At 33.8% G+C, this 22075-nt stretch overlaps 1 protein-coding gene across 3 annotated transcripts in view; it reads right to left on the bottom strand.

The window, feature by feature from the left end:
- TRAPPC8 (trafficking protein particle complex subunit 8) overlaps positions 1–22075 on the bottom strand; it is a 129861-nt gene that overhangs the window by 69783 nt on the left and 38003 nt on the right. For all 3 annotated transcript variants that reach the window (XM_051970288.1, XM_051970286.1, XM_051970287.1), the window contains 5 exons: positions 21274–21530; positions 14560–14675; positions 8011–8161; positions 6980–7080; positions 4173–4278 (listed from right to left, as the gene is read on the bottom strand). In XM_051970288.1, coding sequence (XP_051826248.1) covers positions 4173–4278; positions 6980–7080; positions 8011–8161; positions 14560–14675; positions 21274–21530 — 731 coding nt within the window. The remainder of the gene's footprint in view (positions 1–4172; positions 4279–6979; positions 7081–8010; positions 8162–14559; positions 14676–21273; positions 21531–22075) is intronic.

Below are 22075 nucleotides of genomic sequence, written 5' to 3'. Positions count from 1 at the left end.
CCTTGAAAATAACAGGTTGTCTAAAACAACAAATTTGAAACTTATCCCTTGACTTAAAAAATAACTAGGGGTTAAGAAGCTAAATCCTGTGTCAGGGTGGTAGAGATTGAGGGGAAGAAAAAAGGGAGCATACAGAAAGTTGAAACAAATGGACTTGATAATTATTTGGATACTAGGGGGAAGAGAAAGATGAAACAGACTGAGGGATCAAGGAAAACACCTAGATCGGAATGTAAGTAGCTGGTACAATAATAGTACCTTTGATAGCAACAGGAAATTAGGAAGAGAGGAAAGTCTTGAGAAAAAGATAATGAATTCATTTTAGTGATGCTAAGTTTAGATATCTATAAGAATATCAAGTTTCAGATATCTAATAGACAGCTGGAGGAAAACCAGATGAGAGCAATGTAATTAAAACCTAGAGAGAAAAGAATTACAAAGTGAAGAGGGTAATCCACAGCAAAGGTAAAAAACTCAAATCCACTTTTGGCCCAACCAGATTAAAATTCAATTGGGAAATTTAAAAAATAAATAAATAAAAAGGGGCAGGTAGGTGGCACAGTGGATAGAGCACCAGCCCTTAAGTCAGGAAGACTGAGTTCAAGTTTGGTCTCAGACACTTAACACTTCCCAGGTGTGTGATCCTGGACAAGTCACTTAAGCCCAACTGCCTCAGCAAAAACAAACAAATAAAAATATAATACAACAAATGATGTTTGTTTTCTAGGTTAATATGAGGGCCTTGCATTTCTGAGTTTGACAGCGAGCTACAGTATCAAGGCTGCCCAGAGATCAAGAAAGATAACTATCAACAAATGGTCAAGAAATCAACTCCAGTTGAATGAAGGGGTCAGAAACCAGAGTGAAAAAGAATTAACTACTAGGGAAAAGGAAAGGAAGTGGATAGCCTTCTCAAGGAGTTTAGCAACAAAAGGCAGAATATAGCTAGAGGAAGAAGACATGGATATGTTTATAAGCAATAGGAAAGCAGACAATAGATAAGGAGAGTCTGAAGAAGTAAAGTTGGGATGTGGAAGGAACAGACTTCCTGAGAAGATGGAGTGTAATGGGATCTTTTGTATATGAAGAGGTTTGCCTTTACAAAAAGAGATATCTCTTCAAAAAGAGACAACAAGGATAAAGACAGTGGCAGAAAACATCTCAGTGATATTAAATGAGGTGAAGGAAAACAGAATGAGCACCCAGTGAATGGTTTCAATTTTTTCAGTGAAACATGAGACAAATTTCGCAGAAACAGATGGGGTAGGCATTATGTGGGAAATCGGAAAAAGTCTGGGAAAAACTGCTATGGCAATAACACAGTTAGTGTCACTTTGAAGGTTTAATTAAGATTATGTAATATAAACTTATAATGGATTCAATTAGCACAAATTCATCATTTTCCTCTAGCTTCATTTAATAAAAAAAAAAAATACAGAGAAGTAAGGCAATGGATGATGGGGGAACTACAAGGCTGGAATCTGGATGAGCAAGATCTTTGATAGGATGAACAGGCAAGGGCCTCAAAAGAATAATGGGGAGTTTAAGTAGTTCACCAAAAGGTCAAAATGGGGAAAGGAGGATACTGTAGCAAGTAAAGGAGTGATGGTCTGAGAGAGGCCTGACAGATGGAGGGATTAAATATTGAGGTGAAGATGAAGGGGTTGAGGTTGCAAGGTAGAAGAAAAGATATATATTTTTTTAATCTCTGATTCTCTACTGGCTACCATAGTTCCTGGAATAAAATGAGCAGTTATTAAAATTTGTTTACTGGAAGGAATTAATTTGAACTGAAACTATTTCAGATGAGAAAAACAGGGGAAATAGATTCAGGATTCAGAAGGATCTTGACAAGCTAGAAAACTAAGCTGCATGTAGTTAAGATGAAATTTCAGAGAGATAAAATGTAAAGTTTTATACTTGGATTAAAAAAATTCAACTTCCTAGACATTAGAGAGAAAAGACATTGCTGAATAAGAAATTTATCTTAAAAAATAAATTTTTTGCATGGGTTGTAAACCAAATAAGAATCAATAGTTTATCATGGCATCCAAAAAAGTTAATATAACCTCAAATTGTGTAATAATAAACAAAAAAGTGACAGCTTCTCTGACTATACCACATCTAGAGTACTGTGTATATTACTTGGTATCACATTAATGAAGTCCCGAAATAAAGTGCTATGATAATACCCATATGTTTCAAGGGTATTGAAAAGGAAGGGTTCAAATGCTACAGAGAAGTCAAAATGGATAAAGTTTGAAAAAAAAAATGACTGGCTTGAACAATATAGAGATCATCATTGACCTTTTTCCAAAAAGCCGTTTCACTTGAGTGAGGGAGCCAGAACCCAGATTCCAAGGTGAAGTGAATGGGAAATGAAAAACAGGCAACAAAAAATCTAACTTTTTGTTTTTTTTCTTAGGAGTTTTGGTACAAAACACAGGAGAAATGCAAGGTGATTGTTTGAGGGGATGGTTAGGTCAAGTCAAAGTTTTTAAAAGATAGGGTAGATCTAAGAATGTTTATATATAATAGGAAAGTAAACTACTGATTAAAAAAGTATGAAAATTAGAAAAACAAGATTTGAGAAACAGAGCCTTTAGAAAGCTTATATTAATGTAAACTTAGAACATTTAGACATTATTATATAGACTATCAACACAAACATATAATTTTTAAAAAGTATGAAGTGAAATGTTAAGAATATATGCTTTTAAGAATCAAAAGTTAAATATTTGCCCAATTTGTCTAAATTCTAAAATTGAATACAGTGAAAACATGGGTGTTCAATACTATTCAACAGTAATTTAATTCTCTCTCTTTTTTGCTTCTTCTCCCCTTTCCCAATGAAAAGAAGAAAAAAAATAATCCAAGCAACAAAGTATAATCAGGCAAAATAAATTCATACATTTGCCACATACAAAACATGATCACTAAAACATTTTTTTAAAAAAACGCACAGAAGAGAACAGAAGGGAATTAAGAAGAAACTAAAGATTATCAAGACAACCTTGAAAGTAATATGCTGTGAACTGATACTGCTAAGTGAAGCAAACAGAACCAAGAAAACATTGTACACAGGAACAACAGGATTATGTGAACAACTACGATACTTCTTTTCTCTATGATACGTTCTTAGCGGTTCAGTGATTCTAGGTTATCCCAACAAATTTTGGATGAAAAGTGTCATCTGTATCCAAAGAGAGAACTATAGAGATTGAATGTAGATGAACACATATTATTTTCATCTTTTTTTTTCTCATGGTTTTTTCCCTTTGTTCTGATGAACTTGATTCATATGAGAAAATGTAAAAATACGGACATGTATAATTTTTTTCTTAAATTGTTTTTACATGTAACTGGAGAGAATTTTTAAAAAGAATAAAAAAAATAAAGTAACATGTTGAATTATTATGTATATGTGTGTATGTAATACGTTGGGTTTTTTTTTAAACTGTCTATAAGAAAACTTTTCAATTTCACATATAATGCTTTTTTTCTTCTAGTTCCTATGTAGAAATGTTATGGGGGAAGGGGAGGAGGATTCATTAAATTAAGAATTTTTTTGAAAAAAAGTTTTAATGTCTTCAAAGATATTTACTACTACCAGACAAGAAAATGAGTCAATCATATAGGAAGAACAAAGGGTCACCAAGAGATGATTTTCATGACTACTGGTCCCCACAAAACATCAAGAGAATGAGGTAATCCCCTGCAAGATGTGTGGACACTCATTTCTGAGTCAAAGATTTCTCTGTCAAAATCAGACAAAGATTTCTGAGAAGACATAGACAAGCATCATTCCAAGATTAGAAAGAATGGGTGGATCTGAATTATAGAAGTAGAGAAAGAAACCATATTTATGAGATCACAAGTCCAAAGTATCAAAGATGAAAGCATCAAAGCCAGAAAGGCTGAATACAAATCCAAATATTGTAAGCTAAATCATCTTAATTTATAAGTAGCTTAAGTAATCATATATGTTACATTTCCTTAAAAAATAATTGGTTACTCTCTTTGTAATAACTATCACTTAATTGTATAATATTGTATAATAAGATTTTAATATGTTTGCATAAAATAGAGTACACCAAATTACCACTATAAAGATATATTGCTCCTTTTAAAAACTGTTAGAATAAAGCAAGTAGAAGTCAAAGTGTCAATACCTCACTGGTCAACCGAATCAGAAGAGCAGCAGCTTCTGAATATTTGCTTTGGCTTTTTAATATTTCAGCACTAAGCAATACACATCTTTCTGCTAACACCATATTCCTAAGGAAGAAATTAAGAAATATTACAAAAATTTCTTGGAAATCATACATCAAATTACAATAAAACAAATTTAACTTAACTTTAAATTCTCATTTTCTAATAGGCATTAATGTCCTTCTCTTTCCTATAGTATAGATAAGTAAAAATTACATCAGAAAGAGCTGCACAGAGAAAACAAATGTTTTGCTGGAAAAGGATCTTGTAGTGATAGTGATAAAAATCATACTTTCAATATGCATATGATGGTAAGTCCAAATAGCTAAGTCAATAATTAATTAAGAAATAAAAATTGTTGTAAATAGGAAAACTGGCATCATCTGTATGCATTTATGTTTCTTTTTCTTTATCTAAAAAGTGCTCTTTGTTTAACATATATTGGATTAGTTGCCATCTAGAGGAGGAGAGAGAAGGAGGGAAAAATTTGGAACACAAGGTTTGCAAGATTCAATGTTGAAAAATTATTCATGCATGTTTTGAAAATAAAAAGCTGCAATTAAAAAAAAAATAAAAATTTTAAAAAGAAGTAGTATGTCTGATTTTGACTAAGTATTTCAAAAGAATGATTTTTTTCCTCCTGACAGGTATGTTTAGGACTCTGAGGTAAACTTAGAAAAGAGGGCATTAAAAGTGAAATGCTCCTTAGTTAACTGACAGTAAAGTAGGAAATAAGAACTGCTAATGTTACCAGTATGTCATCAGATTTTGTGGAATTACTACATAATTAAAATTAGAGAAACCATTATATAGGATTATTTATTGTCGAAAACATTGACTCAGGACTGCATCTACAATTTCATTAGTATAAGGAAGACCTACTTAAATGAGGAAATGTTTTTACCAATGCAGATTGGCACCTTCTCGAAATTTGTAGCCTAAAAAACTGCTGATAGTACTAAAAAGTAAAGTGAATTGCCTGGAGAGTACAGATAGTATAATAGAGGCAAGATTTGAAACCAAGTCTTTTGGAGTCTAAAGATAACTTTTTATTAACTGTGCCACACTACCCCTCAGTATCGATATATAAAAAATACAACTTGATGAAATACTCAAACACAAAATATAAGGAAATAGCTTTACTTTATCTATAGAACAGTTTGTATTGATGGTACTGATTCACTGTAATAAAATTTTATTATATGAAAAGAGCAGTAAAAATTTTTCTTTTATTTTCATCAAAAATTTTATAATAGTACCATGAAAGAATCCTATAATTTTAAAATTATAAAAACTTCACTACTTTTTATTAAATAATTCTTAATAAGTATAGTTTATTATTTCTTAATACCTACTGTATCTTGAAACCACCCAAAAATAGAGTTCTAATGGAAATTAGTGAAAGAGCTTATTTTCATGAATTTTTTTTTCATGAATTTTAGCATTCATTTGACTATAATGTTGTAAATTCTTTAAAATACCATCATTTTCTTAGGTAGGCAAATTTTACCTCATTTAAAATCTAAAACTAGTGAGAAATCTGACTCAACTAACTTCATTCTGGTGACCTAAAATTGTAACTACCTCAGGTCTTCCAGGTATGAAAAAACAATTAGATATTTCATTTTAAAATCCAGCAACTTTATTTTTTTTTCTTCTTTTTTTTTCTTTTTTAATTTTATTTAATAATAACTTTGTATTGACAGAATCCATGCCAGGATAATTTTTACACAGCATTATCCCTTGAAATCACTTATGTTTCATTTTTTCCCCTCCCTCCCTCCCCCCCCCCCAAGATGGCAAGCAGTCCTATATATGTTAATTATGTTGCAGTATATCCTAGATACAATACACATTTGCAGAACCGAACAGTTCTCCCGCTGTACAGGGAGAATTGGATTCAGAAGGTAAAAATAACTCAGGAAGAAAATCAAAAATCAAATAGTTCACATTCATTTCCCAGTATTCCTTCTTTGGGTGTAGCTGTTTCTGTCCATCATTTATCCAATGAAACTCAGTTAAGTCTCTTTGTCAGAGAAATCCACTTCCATCAGAATACATCCTCATACAATATCGTTGTCGAAGTGTATAATGATCTCCTGGTTCTGCTCATCTCACTTAGCATCAGTACATGTAGGTCTCTCCAAGCCTCTCTGTATTCATCCTGCTGGTCATTCCTTACAGAGCAATAATATTCCATAACATTCATATACCACAATTTACCCAGCCATTCTCCAATTGATGGGCATCCGTTCATTTTCCAGTTTCTAGCCACTACAAACAGGGCTGCTACAAACATTTTGGCACATACAGGTCCCTTTCCCTTTTTTAGTATCTCTTTGGGGTATAAGCCCAATAGAAACACTGCTGGATCAAAGGGTATGCACAGTTTGATAACTTTTGGGGCATAATTCCAGATTGCTCTCCAGAATGGCTGGATTCGTTCACAACTCCACCAACAATGCATCAGTGTCCCCGTTTTCCCGCATCCCCTCCAACATTCATCATTATTTTTTGCTGTCATCTTAGCCAATCTGACAGGTGTGTAGTGATATCTTAGAGTTGTCTTAATTTGCATTTCTCTGATCAATAGTGATTTGGAACACTCTTTCATGTGAGTGGTAATAGTTTCAATTTCTTCATCTGAAAATTGTCTGTTCATATCCTTTGACCATTTATCAATTGGAGAATGGCTTGAAAATCCAGCAACTTTATAGAAAGCAATCTTTATCTAAAAATGTATAGAAGAAAGTTCAAAATCACTTACTTGCATATATCTCTGTATGTCTGAATTGCTGTATCCATGTAATGAGCAGGGTAAGGCCTGGGTGCTCCAGGCTGAAGAAAAGCTGACACTGCTGCCATTTCCTGAAGTGAAATAAAATATGATTTATGCTATTTCAGAAGAAATACCATGTTATTTACTAAATCAGAAGCTTTAAATAGTTCAAGTGGATTAGACAAAGATTATCTATGAAATTACACAAATTTCTACTTCATTGAAATTTAATGTAACTAAACTTTTAAAAAAAGTATATCAAGCAATTCAAGTCCTTTAATGATTCTTAAAAAACGAATATAATTTGCATATAATGCAAAAGGAAGCATCTCATTTTTCAAACATTAAATGTTTGAAATATTTCCTACAGGGGTTGAAAGTAAATAGCATTCAATTTAAGCTACAACAGAAAAAGTACTGGTTTAGAAATTAGGAGATTCTATTTGCACTCAGCAACTAAACATTAAAATTAATACAGTCAGCAGGTATTTGATAAATAAACAAAAAACTTAAAAGAAATCAAATCTAATATATTGACCAACTTTAAATTCAGAAGTATAACACCTAACTACAAATTATCATTGGATAATTTTAAGTCCATAAAGTTCAATTACATCATTTTTTTAAAAAAGAGACTGGTCCTCCCTATCTCTCACTCAGGCTGGAAGCATAGCAATCACCCACCCAATCCCCCCTCCCTCACCCTTAACCCTAGAGCTTCATTCAACCTATCTGTGTCAGTCTTAGAAATAATGCCTGATTAGCTCTATTCCTACTGAAGGTGAAAACACCTGAGCTTAAGTGATCCACCAACTTAAGCATCCCAAGTAGCAAGAACTACAGGCATGCTCCACCATGTCAGGCTAAAGGGCAAAAATTAAAGAAGCCACTTAACTAATGCTTATATAGTCCTAAGGAATTTTCTTTTGCTGCCCTTAAAGTACTGTTATACTTCATAACCAAAGCTTTTAATTTAAATGATCTAAGGATCATAAATTTTATCATTGTTCTATACCAACCAAAGCACCAGCTGCATATAACATTGCTTGATCATTCAGAAAATCCTTTTTCGCAGTATGATAGCAACTGTATGCCAAGTCATAATGTTGCACTAAAAAACACAAGTCAGCCATTTTCCTGATTTGTAGTTCTGGTGCTTCTGGTGGATATCTGCAAATATATATTAAGAAAAAATATTTCCATTTACATTTTCCCCTTCAAAATACAAACCATTACAAAATGTTGATATGAATCACTCTGATTAAAATGCTTCCTATCACAAGGCACCCACCACCAAAAAGATAGTTTCATTTCTCCAAGACAGTTAGAAACAGAAGGTTGCTTCCATATTTAATTAGTATATAGCCCCACAATGGGAATTCCTCCACAGCATGAGGATTTTCTCTGTGGCCAAATTATGAGCATCTGGGAATCTTGGCTTAATTCAGGAACATTCAAGTTTTATATAATCTTAAACACTGCAGAGAAAAGCCAGAAGGGATTATATTTTTATATAAATAAGTTGAATTGATAAAACTGAAATGTATTACTAATGTATTCATATACACTTTATATTAAATCAAAAAACTTTCACAGTAAGCATAAAAATATCAAATAATTTCCAGGTTCAAAAATCAGTTTTAAGAAATTTTACTATAGAATAACAGCATCCTAGTGCTTGAAGTACTTTAGTTTTTGTCATCTATAAAAAGAGGCAGTCGTACTCTTAGACTATGGAAAGTCATGACATTACTCCAATATGGGATCCTACCAAGAATAAAATACATTTGATTCTCTGTGCCTTCTATCTCAAGCTACTCTTGTACACAGCCCCAATTTCCAGTTCCCTGTGGGAAGAGGAGTATCACATACTAAGTCATATCCTATACATTCCAGTGATTATAAACTTCTGTTTCAGTAGATTAGTTTAAAACGTTCTCTCCTTACCTTTACCACCCAGAATCCTTTCCTCCTTTGAGTTTCATGTAATTCCAATCTACTACCTAATCAAATCCTGATAGTTATTGTCTATAGACCTCTAGGACATTCTTTTTTCTTCTCAATAACTTCAGTAACTGGCTCACAATTTTTTCTCTTCTGTTCAATTCCTTGGTTCAAACTTGAGAACTTCAACATATACACTGGCTCTCCCTCAAACACCGTGACCATTCAGTTCTTTAAGCTACTCACTTCCCATGACTTATTCCTCCAACTGATGTCAGTTATACATCAAGATGATCATATCATTCTTACCAAGTCACAAATGTATCAATTCCATGTTCAAGAACTCTAAAATCCTTTTAGCTAACTATAATCTCCTGACTTTTCATCTCTCCATCTGCCTACCCTTTACCAAAACGTACTCTTCATCTATATCTATCACTTCTACTTCGGCCACTCTTCAGTTCTCTTCTAGGTCATCTCTCCTGTATTTGCCACACTCTATACTTCACCCATCTTGATTCGGTGAAAAACCAGTTCAACGCTACACTGTCTTCTTTATTCCCTAGCCCTCTTATCATACTGACAACCACACCATGCCCAAGCCTCAATCATGGCTCAATTCCACAATCCTCTGCCTTAGCTCCTATATAAATGCTGCTGAACCAAAGTGAAAAAAATTGCACAACTGTTCTGGATCTACTACAAATTTATGTTGTACAAGTTAAACTGTGTCCTCCATACCACAAAGTAACCCTCCTTTATTAATTCCCTATCCCACTGTCCAGAGAAGCTCTCTCACACGTTTTCATTTCTCTCTCAAAGTCTCCACTTTGCCCTACTCTCTCAGCTGAGCTCCTTGCCTCCTATTTTACAGGGGGGAAAAAAATTGAGGTCATTTACTATGAGTTGCCTCTTATCCCCTCTTCTTTATCTCCTATCATATAGATCCCTGCTGCTACTATCTCTAGCTTTTCCATTCTCTCACATGTAGTGGACTTACTCTTTACAAAAACTAACCCTTCAACTGCACAAAAGATCTTATTCCATTCCATTTGTTCTTATAGACTGCACCCTATCACCCCCATTTTATCATTTAAAAATTTTTTTCTATTGATTCATTCCCTACCACCTTCTAACACTCCCATGGCTCTTGAAAAATCCTCACTTAATCTTTTATCCAACAGTCATATAATACCCCTTCTACCTTTGAAAAGGTAGCCTACCTTTTTCTTCTTGAAAAGGATGTCTACCATAAGCACCTCCATTTTCTTTCTTCTCATGCTATTCTTAACCCTTTATAATCCAGTTTCCAACTTTATCATTCCACTACAATGGATCTCTCCAAAATTACAAATGATCTCTTAATTGATGACTTTTTCTCAATCTTCGTCGTTCTCAACATCTCTACATCTTCTGAAACTGTTGATCTCCTTGATATTCTCTTCTCTCTACATTTCCAGAACACCACTGTCTTCTGATTTTATTCTTGTCTATCAAGCAATTCCTTCTCAGTCTCATCGCCAGATACTCCTACTGTACCCTACCATCTTGCCATAGAAGCCCCAGAGAGTTCTATTCATAACTCTCTTCTCTTTCCCCTTTTTTACATTTCACTTGGTGATCTTATCAGCTCCCACAGATTTAATTTCCATTCATTTCTATACTGATTAATTTGCAAATCTACCTATTGTGCTGTAACACTTCTGCTTTCTTCCAATCTAGCATCTCCATTGTCTTTCCAGACACCTCAAACTGGAATTTCAGTAAACAACTTAAATATTCAAAACTGAACTTTTGATCTGGTCCTCTAAATCCTGTCTTTCTACAGTCCCTATTACCTGGAGAGGAGGGGGAGGAGGAAGTTTTTTGGGGGGGAGGGAAATGTTATTCTCCCAGTCTCTCAAACTCACAATGTAGAAGTCATCTTGGATTCTTCTCTTCCTTCTTCCCTCCCTCTTTCTTTCCCTGCTCCACCCCCTCTGGATTTAACTTTTGCAAATTCTTGAATATGTCCCTTTTGCTATGACACTGCCATAGGACAGGCTCCCATCACTTTATGTCTTAACTATTACAATTTGTGGACTGGCTTGCCTCAAATCTCTGCTCATTCCAATATATTCTTCATTAAGACACCAAAGTGATTCTCCTAAAGTACAAGTTAAGCTACGTCACTTCCTATTAAATAAGCTCTAATGGCTCCCTATCACATCCAGGATCAAATACTAAATAGTTTTAGTGGCACTATCTAGTCACCTATCTTCCAAATACTGATAAATCTTATTCCCTACCACATAATCTTAAATTCAATTACAGTGGCCTTCTTGATGTTCCATGAACAATGCACTCCATTTTTCCTCTCAGAGCATTTTTTCTGACAGCCCCCATGCCTGGAATGCTCTGCTTTTTCAACTCTGCATATTTCCTTTAAGTTCAAACTAAAATTCCATCTTTACAGGAAATCTTTCCCAAACTCTCTTAATTCTAATGCCTTCCCTGTTAATTACTTCCTTTTTATACAATATATATATATATAGCTTATCTGTATAATTATTTATTTGTTGTCTCTCCTAGTACATTATTTCAATTTCTCAAATGTCTATTTTTCCCATCGTAAGAATATATGCAGTTTTTGATGCTAAGTGAAATGAGCAGAACCAGGAGATCATTATACACTTCGACAACGATATTGTATGAGGACATATTTTGATGGAAGTGGATTTCTTTGACAAAGAGACCTAACTGAGTTTCAATTGATAAATGACGGACAGAAGCAGCTACACCCAAAGAAAGAACACTGGGAAACGAATGTGAACTATCTGCATTTTTGTTTTTCTTCCCGGGTTATTTATACCTTCTGAATCCAATTCTCCCTGCGTAACAAGAGAACTGTTCGGTTCTGCAAACATATATTGTATCTAGGATATACTGCAACATATCCAACATATATAGGACTGCTTGCCATCTAGGGGAGGGGGTGGAGGGAGGGAGGGGAAAAATCGGAACAGAAATGAGTGCAAGGGATAATGTTGTAAAAAAATTACCCTGGCATGGATTCTGTCAATATAAAGTAATTATTAAATAAAAATTTAAAAAAAAAAAAGAATATATTCAGTTTTTCTGGATTTGTTACTTTTTGTTTGCAATCCTTAATCTTTTGGCTTCTAGAATATGACATTCCAAGTCCTCCATTATTTTTCTAGTGGTAGTTGTTAATATGTATTGGTCCATGACACTTGAATTCTTTTTTCTGGCTGCTTATATTATTTATTCCTTAACATGGGGGTTATGGATTTTGGCTAAATTAAATCCTGGGAATTTCCATTTTGGGGTATCTTTCAGGTGGTGATCAGTGGATTTTTTCAATTTCCACTTTACTTTCTTGTTCTAAGATATCCGGGCAGTCTGCCTTTACAATTTCTTGAAATATGATAGCTAAGCTCCTGTTTTGTTCACAGCTTTTAAGGAAACCAATGTTTCTTAAATCATCTCTTTGATATACTTTCCGAATCAATTGTTCTTCCAATCAGATATTTCATATTTTCTTCTATTTTGTTCAGTCTTTTAACTTTGTTTTATTATTTCTTGATGTCTTATGGAGTCACTAGCTTGATTTGGTTTACATTAGTTTTTAATGAGTTATTTTCGTCAGTAAGTTTTTGTACTTTTTTAAAACTCAGCTATTTGCTAATTCTTTTTTCATAACTATTATATGCTTCCTATTTCTTTTCCCATTTTTCCCTATACAATTCTTATACAGTTTCTAAAATAATTATTTGTTCCTTTTTTAAAATCTCTTTAGCTCTTCTGATAATTCTTGTGCTTATGTTCAATGGCATTTTTCCTTTGAGTTTTGCTTGTAGAGGTGTTTTTAAGTCACTATCCTCTTCTGTTTGCTTGAGTTTCCCTATCACCATTGTAGCTCTTTATAATCAGTTGCTTTTTACATATACTAATTCTTCCACTATTTCTTGACTTTGTACTTTGTTAATGTTGGATTTTGCTCACTCCTGAGGCAGAAGTCTAGCCCGAGCTTCTGTTGTTTTCATAGTGTGCTCTGAGAGCTTTAAAATGTCCAGTGCTTTCAAAGTGGTTTGATTCAGAGAAAGTTTGTACACTGCTGTCTTGGTCCAAGCTTTCAAAGTTCCTAATACAGATTTGGGACTGTTGGTTTATACATAGTTGAGTTGTATTCAACTATTGCTGAATTCAGCCATTGTTAGCCTGCTGAGAGGTTTTGCAAGTTCACAGCAATTGAATCACTGGCTCTCCTTTCTTCTTTCCCGTCCTACTTTTCCACTATGGACTTATGTGCTGGGCTAAAGGTTAAAATTGATTTGCCACTCTTCTCCTGGGCTTGGATACACGTGGTTAAGTTTCTGGAATTTGCAAGTCAATTCCAAAAGACTTGTGATGGAGAGAGCCATCTGCATCTTGAAAGAGGATTGTGGGGACTGAATGTGGATCACAACATAGTATTTTCAACTTTTTTTTCCTCATTTTTTTCTTTCTTGATCTGATTTTTCTTGTGCAGCATGATAAATATGGAAACATGTATAGAAGAATTTCACATGTTTAACATATTGGATCACTTGCTGTCTAGGGAAGAAGGTGGGGAGGAAGGGAGAGAGAAAATTTTGGAACACAAGGTTTTGCAAGAGCAAACGCTGAAAATTACCTTTGCATGTATTTCAAAAATAAAAAGCTATTATTTAAAAAATAAAAAGTTTCTGGAATTTGTATTGTGCTGGTACTCAGCTAGGACCCTACAACTAGCTGAGACTACTCCTCTGCACTCTAGATCTGTGATACAGAACTAGTAAATAGGTGGCAAAAATACCAGATATCATTTGTTCTTGTCCCTAATGAGAAATCCCGTTGGAACATTTTTTGCTCCAGTGCTTCCTGTTACACTGCTCTACCTCAGTTCCCTAGTTCTAAATGCTCTAGATCCTATCTATGCTTATATCATGTTACACTCCTGGCAGCTCCCACCCTCAGTTTATCTACACACCTTGCTGCCTTCCTAAGCTGTTCTGGGCTGGAGAAATGACTCACTGTGACTTTCCTTAGCCTTCCCATTCAGAATTCAGTCCAACATGTTTTCTGGAAGAATATGTGCTGGGTGATCTGGACAAAAATGCTCACTCTCAGTCCATCATCATCCCCATTACCTTGTGACCTGCTTGACAGAAGGGATTGTATTTTGCCTTTTCTTGTATCCCCAGTGGGCAGCACAGTGCTTGATACATAGTAGATATTTAATATTTACTGGCTGACCATAATGAGATCTTTTTAAAATCAAATTGCACGCACATGCATGTGCACGCACGCACATATACATATCCACACACAGAAAAATTATGAAACACAGTATTTCATACAAATTAAATTGGGGGGAGCAAATATAGGAACAAATATGGCATGCAAATTACCTAAGATCACATAACTAACTATTTTTAGATATTTATGCACTTAAAAGCTTTCTGAAATATGCCATGACTTTAAATATTCATGTTGCTAATTGTTAATGAAATAATTTAAATCTGTTAACAAAATTTTAGGATTTTTTAAAAGACAATTAAGTTATACATACTCATTCAATAAGACACTGAAATTTTACTCACAGCAACCCAGATGTATTCTTTAGCTCATTGATGCTCTTTTCTGGAACTTTACTGCCACTGAACCATTTTTTAGTTGCAGAAAATAGTGATCGACTCAAACCTTTTCTTGATATCAGCTAGAAAGGAAAATTTAAACATGGATAAATCTGAGAATAAAACCAGAATTTTTTTCCTGTATATTTAAGGAATCTAATATTAGTTATTAAGTATTCAATTAGTAGCATAGCATTTGCAGGAAAAATATGCAGAATTATAAATATGCTGAGAAAAAAATACTAAGGACATCACTTTTGTGCAATACAATCCCATTCCCAGAATTAGAGTATGAAGAAAACTCAGGAGCTAATATACACATGAAAGAAAATCAACTCTACAACATATTGAAGAAATGGTCTATCAGATTCTCTCTGAAGATCTTGCAATGAGGGGAAACTCATATCAAGGCAGCCAATTTTACTTTAAATAACTCTAAATACTAGTTAATTTTCCTGAATCTCAAACACATCTTTCACCTCACTCCTAGGAACCACTTTTCCAAGTTTCACATTAATACTTTTTCAAAAAGTAAATTTAAAAATGCTATTTCAAATGCTTGCAGCTGTTTCTTCTCTGCTAAAAAAAAAAAAAACTAAAAATCCTCAACATTTTAACCAAGACCTACTGTCTAGCCTAATATTTCTCCATTATTTTAATAGAATTAAATGGAATCTTATCAAATGACTTTTAAAAAATTAAGTAAACTGGAACCCAGGTCAAAATGGTGGAGTAAAGGCAGGAACTTTCCCAGCCTCTCCCCCAAAATTGCTCCAAATTCCTTTAAATAATGTCTCTAAGCAAATTTTAGAGCATCAAAACAGTCAAAAAGACCCAGTAGAGCATCTTCCTGCTGAAAGCAATTTAGGTCAGCAGAAAAACTCTGTGACACCAGTGTGGGGAGTCCAGCCTTCAAGTCCCAGTGCAGGCCAGCTCCAGCCCAAACTCTCAATGAGCTACTGTAGTACTGATGGCTTCCAGGTCTCTCAGCACAGAGACACCAAAGAGGACCTAGAAATTCAGCAGAAAAAGACTATGGAACCAGGGTGGGAACCTAGCACACTATCCCAGCACAGGCTGTGCCAGTGCAGCCCCAGCCCCAGCCCAGCGGAAGCAACACCAAGGCAGAACCTCTGAATCAGCAGTAGGACTAGAAGCTTCTGGACTGCTTGGCCCAGGAATATCAAGAGGGACTCAGAAGATCAGTGGAGAGGGAGGATCAGACAGAGGAGGAGTGAGAGTCTGTTGTGTAATCCAAGGGAGGCTGTTCCAGTGCAGCCTCACTCATAGTCTGAGCAAAGCAGAGCTCACACACTAGATCTTAAAAATATAGTACAAGATCACTTTAAAAGCTCCAGAGCAGAAAAGAGGGCTTATGGTCAGGTTCCTAGAAGGATCTCTGAAAACAGCTGCGCAACATACCTGAAGCTTGGAACAATGTACCTTCCATCCTGGAAACCTACTTTATCAAAATGTTAAAAGTCAAGGAAAACAAAGTTTCTGACCACTAAAAGTTATTATGGGACAAAGAGCACACACTCAGCTAATAACAAAGTCAAAGCTCCTATATCAAAGCCTCCAAAAAAAAAAATAAGAATTGTACTCAGGCCATGAAAGAGCTCAAAAAGGACTTTGAAAATCAAGTAAGAGAGACAAAGGAAAACTTTGGGAAAGAATTGAGAGAGGTGCAAAAGGAAATACAAAAAGTTAATGAGAAGAATGCCTTAAAAAAGCAAAATTAGCAAATTGAGAAAGAAGATACAAAAACCCCCTGAGGAAAATAATTCTTTAAAAAAATAGAATTGAGCAAATGGAAGCTAATGACTTCATGAGAAATCAAGATCCAATAAAGCAAAACCAAAAAAAGAAAAAACCAGAAAAAAGTGTGAAATATCTCACTAGAAAAACAAGATCCAGGATAAAGAATTTTAAAATCATTGGCATACCTGAAAGCCATGATCAAAAAAAGAGCCTGGGCATCATTTTCCCAAGAAATGATTAAAAAAAAAAAAGTGTCCTGATATTCTGGAACCAGAAGGTAAAATAGAAATTGAAAGAAACCACTGATTATCTTCTGAAAGAGATCCCAAAATGAAAATTCCCAGGAATACGATAGCCAAATTCTGGAACTCCCAGGTCAAGGAGAAAATATTGCCAAGTATCCAGAAAGAAACAATTCATACTATGTATAGTGGCGCCACAGTCAGGATAACACAAAATTTAGCAGCTTCTATATTAAAGGACCAGAAGACTTGGAATACGATTGCAACCAAGAATCACTTACCCAGCAAAACTGAACTTTACCCTTATTAGAACTGGTTCAAAGAGGAAATAATATACATACTCAATAAGAGTATAAAAATCTATTTTATCCTGCAGGAAAATAGGAGGAGAATGAGATATGGGAGGGGAAAGAGGATGGTAAAAGAGAGGATATATCAGGGGAGGGTAGTGATCAGTACCAAAACACTTTTGAGGAGGGATAGGGTGAAAGGAGAAAAAGAATAAATGGGAGGGAGGCGAATACAGTTAGCAATAGTAATTGTAAAATGAATTTTGAAGCAAATTTCTTTGATAAGGCTTCATTTCTCAAATACAGAGGAAAACAAGTCAAATTTATAAAAAATAAGAGACATGCTCCAAATGACAAAAAAATCAAGATATGATCTGTGCCCAAAGAGCTATAAATTCACTTATATCCTTTGACCTAATATCACCACTATTTGGCATGAATACGAAATTTAAAAAAAAAAAAAAAGTAAAATGACCTATTTGTACAAAAAATATTTATAGCAGCTCTCTTCTCAGGGCAACAAAATTAGAAATTGAAGGGATGCCTATCAATTAGGGAATGGTTCAATAAACTGTAATGTATATTTACAATGGAATATTACTGTTCTATGGGTGATGAGTGGGATGCTCCCAGGAGAAAAAAAAATCTGAAAAGTCCTTCATGAACTCAAGCTAAGTGAAATGTGCTGTATACAAAATAATAGCAATGTTCTGCAATAACCAGCTATGAATGACTTTGCTATTCTCAGTAGTACAATCATCCAGGACTATTCTGAAGGACTTATGATGAAATATCCTGTCTGTACCCAGAGAAGGAAATTATTGTCTGAATAAGATTGAAGCATTTTCTCTTTCTTTTTTTTAAATTTAATTTTTCTTGAGGATTTTAATTTTTCTTTATTTTGAATATAATTGAAGAAAAATATTAAATAAATAAATTAAATTAAACAGAAAAAAGTAAACTACAAAAATGACTCCCAAATCCATTTATCCACCTGCACTGTCTTCTGAGCTCCTCAACAACAAATGTGTTTTAAACATTTTAAAATGGAACCTGAAACACATGTCCAAAACAGAACTCATTAACTTTCCTCCTAAACATACCTTATAAATTTCCTATTCTTCTAATTGTTTACCCAGGTTCACAACCTTTTTACCGTCCTCAACTCCTCATTCTCATTTACTCTTATCAATCCAACCAATTGTTAAATCTTGTTCTATCTCCACAACATCTTACCTTTATGTTCATCCACACAGGCCCTACTCTAGGGTTCAGGTCCTTATTACTTGAACTACTGCAACAGAACCTAAAAAGTCTCCTTGTGTCAAGTCTTTCCCCATTCTATTTCATCCTCCACACAACTGCCAAAGTGGTTTGCCTAAAAGCACAAGTCTGACTATATTACATCTTTCTCCCAATAAACTCCAGTGATTTTACTTCTGGAATCAAATGTAAACTCCTACGCCATTTAAAGTTCTTTATAACCTGGTCCCTTCTAATAATGCCTCTTAAGACATTATCCCCTCCACCTACTTTATGGACCATACTGGCCTCTTGTTTCTCATTCACAACACTCTATCTTCCATAACAATGACTTTATACCAACAGTCTTCCTGCCTTCTAACGAGACTTTCTCAGAATTTTTCAAAACTCAGCTCAAGCACTATGTTCTACATGAAGCCTTTTATAATACCTCTCACCTCTTATTTACTCCCTCCAAAAATTACCTCTTATTCATTTTGTGTATATTCTGTAAGTGAATGAAACAAAAAAACATTTTAAGAACTTATTATGTGTTAAGCATTGTGCTAAGTGCTGAAAAATATAGCCCATGCCCTCAATGAACTCAGAGAACAGAGAAGACAATACATATATAGAAGAGCAGTATTCTGGTTTGAAAAATTACAAGCACACACCACAGAATTACAAAAGAATAGCCTGACATGTTTTTTAGGAGAAATTAAAGAAATAATTTGATTATCGTTCTAGACCTACAAGGTGGAGAGCACAGGGAGGTCCAAGTGGGTGACTAGTAAAAAATATTGCCTTGAAAAATGACTGGATATAATAAATGTGGAAAAATGTGTAGGAGAATTGCTTTTTTTTTTCTTTTTTTTTTTTTGGCTGAGGCAATTTGGGGTTAAGTGACTTGCCCAGGGTCACACAGCCAGGAAATGTTAAGTGTCTTGAGGACAGATTTGAACTCAGGTCCTCCTAACTTCAGGGCTGGTGCTCTATCCACTTCACCACCTAACTGCCCTGAATTGCAAATGTTTAATCTATATTGGATTACTTGCTGATTAGGAAAGGGAGGAAGTGGGGAGAGATGAAGAGAAATCGGGAACACCAGGTTTTACAAGGGTGAATGTTGAAAACTATCTTTGTAAAAAAAATAAAATAAAATAAAAATAAAAATGACTGATGAAAGCATTTATCAATCAGACGTCACCTACGACAGTCACTCAGTGAATAGTTACAGGGTGCTTGAAGAATAGTGACAAATCAAGCAGTTCAGTATTAAAAGCTGTCTTATTTAAATAATTAAAAGCAATAGAGTATATAATGCATAGAGAGGCCAGTTGCAGAGTCAGAAGACACAGATTCAAGTTTTGCCTCTAAGTTAGCAATGTGACTATGAGGTCACTTAACTTCTCTAAACCCTAAACATTTGTCTGATACTATATATTATAGGCATGATGCTAATTTGCACCTGTAAATTGAGTTTTTATACCGGAAGTTCTTCAAGCTAACAAAATTTTATAAGTACAGGTTTAATGAAAGATAATCTTTTCCACACTGTAACAGAATCTGAGCCCTAAAAGAGATCTTTCAGAGGACAGAATCCAACCTGACATATCATGTTTATAACATCCCTGATTAGTACTCATTCAGGCTTCTATCTTTGAATAGACAGATTACTTACATAGGTTTCTATTCCACTTTAAACCTTCCTGATAACCTCAATCTGGATTTTTAACACAAAACTGAAATCCAATCCTCCTTACACAACTAGATACTTGAAGATGACATCTGTACATTGCTTTCTTTCTCTCACCTCTCCCATCCCATCTTTATCTGGTATAGATTTTAGCCTCTTCACCATTGTGAGTTAATATCTTATTAAAAATATACTGAGCAAGATGATTTTATATGGTTTGATGAGAATAAAGTAGAATAGAATTACCACCACCTTCATTCTGGATTCTATCCCTCTTAAGGGAACATAAAATATTAATATCTTTTTTTGGTTATCATGTCACACTGACAACTCATATTCAGCTCATACACCATTAAAAACCTTATATCTGATGAGTTTTCTTCTCCCAAAATCTCAGTTAATTAAAGTTTGAGTTCTAATAGAGCCAATAGTAAGTATTCCCAGTATTTGATTTTTGATCAGATTTTTCAAACAGCAAATTTGGGAAATCTGTTTGTAATGATAGTAAGTATACAGTTATGCTCATAGCTTAATACTTCTAAATTTCAAAATAAAATCTGTTTAGTGGAAGTATGTCCAATTATACATAAAGGTTCATGTACCTTTGAGGATTTTATTTCTTCCATATGCATGGAGACTGTCTTTGGGTATATAATTACAAACAGTTCTCGCTTTAAGTGGACCATTCCACAGATCTCTATATTAGTGATTTCTATGTAATACAAATTTGCCCTATATAACAAAGGCATACACAAAATAATATCATTTCATATCATAAAATGTACTAAAATGTAGACATTAAATACTGTACCAAGATAATAAACAGAATTAGGAAATGAAAAGTAAAGATTAGTGATAAAGTATGCACAGTACTGTAAAATTAACAGAGGTATGCAAATTTCTTTCAGAATTCTTTACATAAGGTTGAATTTGCATAATGTGGATTTTCATAAAGAATTATCTGTATGTGAAAAGACTTTTCTGCCAATAATGAAATTTAAAGTTTAAAAATGCATAAGACCTCATCAATTTCAGACCTTTGCACAATATTTTATGTAAATGTCATGAATATTTATTCACATATATTTGTGGGCTTATTTCAAGTATATTAATATACTATTAACAAAGACTAAGGTAGAACTAACTTTAAAAGAACATTAAGCTGTCTTTAAGTATAAGTTATTTTTCTGTAGTGCTTTAATAGTTTACTTAGTATCCAGGTATTCAATAAAAAAGATTATTATAGATTTTTTTTCAACTGATGATGAAAAGTGAAATTTTAAAGTTTAAGTGACTTAACTGTGTTCACATGGCTGTTAAGTGCCAGAGCTACACCTAGAACCCAAGTCTCCTAACTACAGACTCCATTCCATTATACCATACTGCCTCTTTGACAAATAGCAAATTAGAACATTTTTTTTTCATTTTTTATCATTTACTGAAATTTTACCTGATCATTTAGTTGCCGAATTGTTTTCTCTACATGTGGCAAAAGACCTCGAAATGTGAATTCTTGTATGAACTGTCTAATTCGATCATGATCAGTGAGGGTTAAACATGCACCATGAAGTATTCCTGTGTTCATTTTTTTTGTTTCATGTAATGACACAGCAGATTTTATGTGATCAGTTCCATCAAAGTTGCTGGCAGGGTCACTGGATTGGTCCAATTGAAGTGGGTGAGCTTTGAAGTTATTTGGTAAACCATCTATTTAAAAAATGGAGGTTTTCTTTTGTTAACATTATGTAATACAAAATTACTGTACTGATTAGACAGAAAACTGTAATTATCAAATTTATACTTGCATTTAACCTTAATGGGTAAAATTTAGATAACAAGATTTATGCCCCTAAAATCCCAAACTTTGTGAGCAAAACTAAAAATTAATTCTTACTTCATACAGTATGACTCAAAAAATTCATCTTAATTAAGAAATCTAAAGAAAACTGAAATGTTTTGGGAAAAATTAGAATATTTTTTAAAAGGTCAAAAATCAAATATAAAAGAAGCTATTACAATTAATTTCTTAACAAAACATATTAAATATATAATAGTGAAATTCTTAAATTATTAAAAATATCAAGTTGCATTTAAAGTTACTCTTAATACCCTTACTACTTTCTTAAGAATTAAAAAATTCATTTATATAACTATTTTAAAAGAATTATTTTTTACATGAAACAACTATAATCAATTTAACTCAAGTCTCCAGAATAAAAATTAACATGTCAAAATGGAATCATCTTTGGGTA

The sequence above is a fragment of the Antechinus flavipes genome, chromosome 1 (assembly GCF_016432865.1).
Source record: "Antechinus flavipes isolate AdamAnt ecotype Samford, QLD, Australia chromosome 1, AdamAnt_v2, whole genome shotgun sequence".
Classification (NCBI taxonomy): Eukaryota; Metazoa; Chordata; class Mammalia; order Dasyuromorphia; family Dasyuridae; genus Antechinus; species Antechinus flavipes.
This window is presented reverse-complemented; position numbering and strand designations above follow the sequence as displayed.